Source organism: Quercus lobata, chromosome 2 (assembly GCF_001633185.2).
Source record: "Quercus lobata isolate SW786 chromosome 2, ValleyOak3.0 Primary Assembly, whole genome shotgun sequence".
Lineage (NCBI taxonomy): Eukaryota > Viridiplantae > Streptophyta > Magnoliopsida > Fagales > Fagaceae > Quercus > Quercus lobata.
In genome coordinates, this window is record NC_044905.1 from 10,497,514 (window position 1) to 10,504,363 (window position 6,850).

The 6,850-nt window shown below is 34.8% G+C and overlaps 1 protein-coding gene across 2 annotated transcripts; it reads right to left on the reverse strand.

Moving 5' to 3' along the window:
• Positions 1–1,642: 1,642 nt before the first annotated feature.
• Positions 1,643–6,429, reverse strand: LOC115974426 (transcription initiation factor IIF subunit beta). 2 transcript variants are annotated; one of them, XM_031094797.1, is made up of 6 exons: positions 6,091–6,428; positions 4,886–4,994; positions 4,163–4,308; positions 3,984–4,058; positions 2,554–2,703; positions 1,643–2,165 (listed from the first exon to the last, which is right to left on the reverse strand). In XM_031094797.1, exons 1-6 carry the CDS (start codon positions 6,289–6,291, stop codon positions 2,046–2,048), a joined length of 801 nt encoding a protein of 266 aa, XP_030950657.1. In that variant the 5' UTR covers positions 6,292–6,428; the 3' UTR covers positions 1,643–2,045. The 2 variants fall into 2 exon arrangements, with proteins under 2 accessions (XP_030950657.1, XP_030950658.1); XM_031094798.1 differs by having other exon boundaries at positions 1,710–2,165; positions 4,163–4,293; positions 6,091–6,429.
• Positions 6,430–6,850: the final 421 nt, after the last annotated feature.

Genomic DNA, 6,850 nt, shown 5'->3' on the forward strand with positions numbered 1-6,850 from the left:
TCAATAATTATAAATATTAGATTTTATTGAAAAAAAAAATTATACTTACTCTATTACAAACACCATATATATATATATAGAGAGAGAGAGAGAGAGAGAGAGAGAATGTGTTAGGGAATGGTAGCCCATGGTGGTTTTTATTTATTTATGTGGTTGAAGGAATTGCTATTACAATTTACAAACATTTTGGCAATTAACTTTTTATTGGTCTTCTTCAGTGGTTCAGTCCTCACATGTCCTCTTCGAATCCAATGATAATACAAAGCACCGAACTCAGAGTCTAGGAATGGTGTGGTTCAGGTAGGTGGTCAGGAATTTGCAGCCATTTCTGATCGTAATATTTGCAGTGTTCCGTAATATTTGCAGTGTTCCGTCTCACAACTTCCAACATGTTTCCTAATTAAACTTCTTTATTTATTTATTTTCTTGACAACATAATTCCTAGACTAGACTAGCCTAATTGATCTTTATGATGCATGTTGGTCCAATACTTTCGTTTTTATTATTTTTTTTTTTATGAATAAAAAATTAGACTTACAAGTATGTTCACTACTCCCGACCCACTTACACTTTATTATGCAAAGCGTGGAACTACCCAAACACTAGGTAGGGCGCACACATACTTGAACCCACTACTTCAAATTTGCAAAGTAATGGGTTACGAGAGCTTCTGACCATTAAGCTGGCTAACACCTGCCTACTTGTGCTGGGACGAATAATATAAAATGGACATATTCAAAGCATCAAATTTCATGCCTGACTCAATTTACAACCAAACCTGCTCATTGACAAGATTGGTATTAGATGTACCGTTCGTAGTTTTTTAGGAAATCAGATTATGCACTCTCCATTATTAGCACCGAGAAACCTTAAAATAAAGGGGAAAAAATGTTATCAATTAGACAATTACAGAATTACTATATAGTTGTTGGGCCGGCTTAAAAGTCATCACATATCAGTAGGCAGTAAGCACTAGGCATGAATAGTCAACAGGTCCTTGCAGTACGAATATATTTATACCCTCTTCAACCATATTACTTTCGGATGGTTCTTACTTCTTAGTGAGTGCTACATCCTACTCAGTCACATACTTTATTCAATATCCAGCCATATAATTATATAACTTTACTAGATAAATATTAAAGAAGAAAAAAAAAAAAAATCATCTTAATCCACCATAACCATCTAAGTTTTTTATTCGCTCTTTATCAATTATGATTTTAGTTGTTACTTGCTACGTCACAAATGGACAATCATAACATAATAGAGAAGCAAGAGATTTTGTTTGAGAGAAATCAACCTTCAAAGTTAGAGTTCTCTGAATTACAGGATTTCAGCCCTTCAAAGTGCATGACCTATTGGCCCACTTCTGCTGAGGCTAAAAAATGGCAAGACAAACCACCCCCCTCCCCGAAAACAAGAAGAAGAAGCAGCTTCCAAGTGGCAGAGAAACAGGTTTACAGCATCTAATAAATAACTGGACATTTAAAAGAGAATTGGCATTTCATTGTTTTCTTCTATTAAAAAAAAATTGCAAGGTGAATGGTTTGACAAACACTATTATTTACATCTAGCAGGGGCAGGGAATTTTATCACAGTATCTGCACAATATGATATTATGGAATACTTACAGTAAAGCAAATTTGGAGAAAGTGAAACAATTAACTTTTCTAGAGTGTAAAGTAAGATTTGGAGAAACACCAGTGTCCAAAAATCAGTACGATCTTGAAGTAGAAACAGTAAAAGTCCATTGAATAAGCACGCATGCTACATCAAGATAACAGTAGGTGAACAAGTTTTGTTGATCAATATCATTTATGTTATTCTACCCTTGCTTGAATCGAACTAAGATTGTGTACAAAGTGCATCTCTGGATTCCAGAAAACTAAGATGTTTCTTTGCTTGATACTTTGTTGCTGGTGCTTTGGTCTCCTCCATCCATAATCTAATTTTTCACCTTTAACTTGTGGATTTGTGTCTTTCCTGCTTCAATTGGAAATATAAAAATCGAAAAATAGTTGATTAATATTAAGAGAGGCGCTGAATTATTCAGCATTTGTATCTTCAGCAGCCTTCTTGTATTCTGGCTTAAGCTCATAAGTTCCTTGGTTGGTTCCCCTTTTATTGTAAACACACAGCTCGTTCAATATCTCCTTTAAGAATTGCTGCAAAGAAAGAGAAAGTCCAATATTCTGACAGGTGAAAATCAAGTCAAAAGTAATATTAATAATAAGATAAGCACACTGTAACTGTTACTCAGAACACTGGGTGCAAAAGAAAAGTATGTTATGTAAATTAAAAAGGTTTATTTATAAACTTCACTGAATTCCAAGCAATCAGGTGACTCAAAGTTTATATAGGTAGGCATTGTTCAAACTATATTGAGAAATTAATGATCACTTAAATCATCATTCCATTTTTACTAAGTGTCCTTCACATAAAATAAAACAAACAGCATAGCATTTCATCCTAAACATGCAACAGAATGCAAAAGAGGGCTACTAATACTAACAAAGAAAATTTATAAATAAGTAAAATAATCAAAACACATACTGCCGGTTGATCTGTCTCTTGGACAAGTTGCTTTAAGGCCCAATTTGGTTGTCTTTCAAATAACTTAAACATTATATCCTCCAGTTCCCCACGATCTCTTCTAGTTCTTTTCATGTCTGATTGCTTCACTGGTGCAGCCTTCTTCTTATCCTGTCACAGATAATTAGCAATGAACATTATGCAAGGGTCTTCCAAACATGTAGTTGTGCCTATTTTAGAAAAAAAAAAAAGGACTAAATTTACTTGCTCAGAGAGGCACCTACACCTACCACAGAGGTTGTATAAGTGTGGTGTGTGTGAGAGTTTGTTTGTGTGCGTGCGTGAGTATATGTAAACTTCCACAATGTTACACAAACCTAATGAGGCAGGACAAACCAAAACGATGCAACACAACATTTAAAGAACAGGGAAATGAAGATAGCTGACCTAGCAGTCAGCACCAAGCAAAAGAAAACCTTTAGGAATCAACACCTAACTCCTAAGGTTGGCTGGAGTTGACATAAGAGCATTGGAACAATTTTAATGAGAAATTTTATTTCATCAAAAAAATACCCCTCCATAGGAATACATTATTGAGCTTATAACCCATTACCAGGTTTCTAACTGACCAAGGAAAATACTGATTCTAACTGACTTAAGAAACTTAATGTTAAATGACTTGGGAAATCCCACTTATTAAATTACAAAAAAATGAGATTACTCTACGAATTTAAATAAATAGACCAATAAACCTAATGAAAATAATTGGACCTAAAATAAAATACATTTGACCAACAAAAATACAATTGACTCCAAAATCAAATAAGACTAAATTAGCATCATTTGAACATTTAGACTGGAGTTGGAAATAAAAAGTAAATGACTACAAATTGACCCAGGCCTTCAGATGCATGACAATCCTTTGTGTGTGTGTGTGTGTTTGGGGGGGGGGGGGGGGGTGTGTTTGTTAGTAAGTTAATGTGTACAAGGGAAATGGTTTGTAAAATCTAGGATTTGCTTATTTCAGCACCCTAAAGAGGTTCCCCCTCTATTTACCCAAAAAAAATAGGCTTCAATATTAAATTTAAGTAAATCTAAATTAATGGTTCTCCCAACTGCATCACCTTCTATCCTAGCTTGACATCCCTCAACTTATCCAAGATACAATATCAAAACGTTCAAGCCTTAGCTAGGGCCATACACTGCCAGAAATTAGACTCTATCAGGACAGGTTGGGTTGCAAGAGAGAGTGGAGATTGCCATTGATATATATATATATATATATATATATGGAGGTTTCCATTGATTTGGCGAGATGTCTTCTTTTCACCTTGAAACATCAAAATGATTCGGCAGGAAAGAGAGATCATTGAAGAAGCCAACATACACCGCAAGTGAGCAGTACACTGCTTAACTTACATAATTACAATGAAAACAGATCAAGTGAATACCTTGGAAGTGGATGAAATCAAACCAATCATTCCAGGCATGGGCCTCATATGCACTCCACGGTCATTGTCAATCACCTTTGAAAGAAATCAAATGAACAAAAAAGAAAAAGAAAAAATCATTAGAATCAGTCACAGGAAAACTGCAATGGAAAAAGCAAATTAATAGTCAAATGCCCTACCTGTATACATCTATTCTTTATCATGGACTTCTTTGTCCTTTCACGGCAAAGTTTGCCATAATCTTCAATGTTTTCACCATGGGGCTTCATGTCAAACTTATGCTCTACCTTTCCTTCCATTGCAACCTTCCCTACATGCACATTAGCTGCTCACGAATTAAAAAGAGCCAAAATTTACATTGAAAAAACAGACCATGAAGTAGCTTAAATAAATGTCTGTGCATCCATTTGAAGTACCTAGTACAAATAATAATAACTATGGAAAGGAAAAGCTACATGCTCCGGCATAACTGTGCAGAGCCACCTGATTTAGGATTTCCAGAGTTTGTTTAGTTTGTGTAGGGTTTAAAAAGGCAAACTCTCGCAAAGGGTGCATATGAAAATGATTCTAAGTAATGAATCTAAGATATCCCTAATACAGTACTCGGTGGTTCAGAGGTGTAGACAACCTTAAGATACAAACTGTGGGTTCAATAGTGTACCCCATAACCATCAAGGTCAAGACGTACTACTTTGGTCAACAATTAACAAAAACAGCTTTAACAATTCTTAACCACCTAGGTATTTGATTAAATGCCACACCCTCATCTTCCCTAAGATACTTTCAGTGCAGCATGTGATCACCACAACAGCCATGTGTAGAGAAAATGCTAGTATTTACTAATCCACAAAATGAAACACATGTAGTTAAATTCTTCAGAGAACAGGAATTAAGATTCTCACCTTGATTTGTCTCAGAAAATACAGACATAGGAACAAAATCTTTAAACATATTCAAAGAATAACTTTTCGGAATATTCCCTGCCTCATTGGCAGCCATCTCCATTGTGAACTGGTAACAATTTCAAAATGTGTCAGGAAGCTTGCCTCCAAATATGTAGAGAATATGATAACACCAAATATATTGTAAATAGGATTGATTTCTGGGCATATGAAAGCAACAAATAAGATAGTTGCTAAAATCTCTAGTGATTGAGTGGACATACAGTCTCACAAACACAGATTGCAAGACAGTCCTGAATAAATCACATCCACTTCCTTTTTATATGCATGGGTAAAAAAAGTAAGCAGCCAGTCAGCCACTTGATTTATTAAAAGAGAAGAAAATAAAGGAAAAATAGATATGTATTGCCCTTAAAGTGATTATTTCAGTACTTACTACTTATGCCTTCTGCTTTATAGTCATCAGAATCTAGCACCAACAAAGTAGGTACAAAGAAGATAATTCAATGAGCTGCTAGTCAAATAAATGAATTCGTAACTCAACTATCACTTAAGGTCGTGGATTCAAAAACCCACTGGATGTGTGAGTAACTCACCGATCAAAACTGATAAATTACCAATTGTCCCAAAAAGCCTAAACTGTTAGGAAATAGCGAATTTAATCATTTAATCATTATTCTAACAAAAACACATCGCTCTGGTAGATAATAAGACAATCAAATGGGAACCAATTAATTAATAAAACAACACCACAACATGTGCACTGGGTTAGTGAAGTTGGAAAAAAATACATCTCCACAAGATCATCTTATCAACAACAACCACATATATGCCTATCCAACAAACGAATTTTCCATCAATTTAAATATAAATAACATGAGTTTTCCATTAATGCTATTGTGAGATTCACCTATAGCCTATCCTTTTTTTTTTTTTTTTATGACCATTCAACCATAAAAGATTTAATTCCAAATCAAGAAAAACAATACAACAAAATTCATAGCAGGCTCCAATCAAAATAGACAAGTTACAAAAGTTCCTATGAACCTAAATCACTGATAAGCACTAATAAAATTAAAAATTACAACCTAATTAGCAAAAGTGGTGAGCAATTCGATCAAATCAATAAAAGTTCAACCACAGAGAATATTTCTAGAAGAGTTTTTTTTTAAGGTAGATCAAGAAAGAAGAAGAAAAAGAAATACCTGGAGGGAAGAGGAGGAATCAGATTGAAGAGGATCGAGGGAGAGGACAACCTTAGCGAGAGGGTGAGGGTCCGAGGATGGATGAGCTTGCCATGACTTTGCAACGACTAAAGGACACTTCATCAACCACACCGATCTCTCCGCTCTCCCTGTCTCCAAGTTACTAGTACTACTGCTACTACCATGATGTTCTTCCTCCATCTCTGTCTCTCTCTCAAAATTCTGAGTTTCTTTCTATTGGGATCACCGCGACTTCTTTTTTCTTCTTCTTTCTTTGTTTCTTTGTTATGACGGTGCGGTGGGTTTGGTTGTGGTTGTGGAATATTTTTACTTACTACTGCTGCTACTATTTATCTATTTAGTACTGCTTGCTGGTCCGGACCCGAACGAGGCGGGGTCAACTTTTTAAGACAAAAACATAGCACATGTGCAGTTTATGTTAATGTTAAGACTATAAATAAATAAATAAATAATAATAATTCTAATACCACATAAATTACAGTAACTTTTATTACAATTATTTTATATTTCAAATTATAATTGGTTGTATGTGACTTTCATATAAGTCTATTACTTTTTTTTCTCCATCGATATTATTACTAGAAAAAAAAAGGTCCCTGTTTCCCCCTGACTTATAACATTCTACCGTAGTGGTGGCTATCACAATTAGATTGCAAAACTAATTTATTACCAGTGCCAGGTATGAGTAGATGGAATCCACCACCTGCTATATGATTTAAAGTATACTAGGCTGTTCATT

Excerpts from the sequence above, each read along its gene's own strand:
- LOC115974426 (XM_031094797.1), bottom strand. The coding sequence starts at position 6,291 with ATGGAGGAAGAACATCATGGTAGTAGCAGTAGTACTAGTAACTTGGAG. Across the intron at positions 4,309-4,885 it reads ATTTTCTGAGACAAATCAAG|CTAATGTGCATGTAGGGAAG; the intron begins GTGAGAATCTTA and ends ATTCGTGAGCAG. Across the intron at positions 4,059-4,162 it reads TAAAGAATAGATGTATACAG|GTGATTGACAATGACCGTGG; the intron begins GTAGGGCATTTG and ends TTTCTTTCAAAG.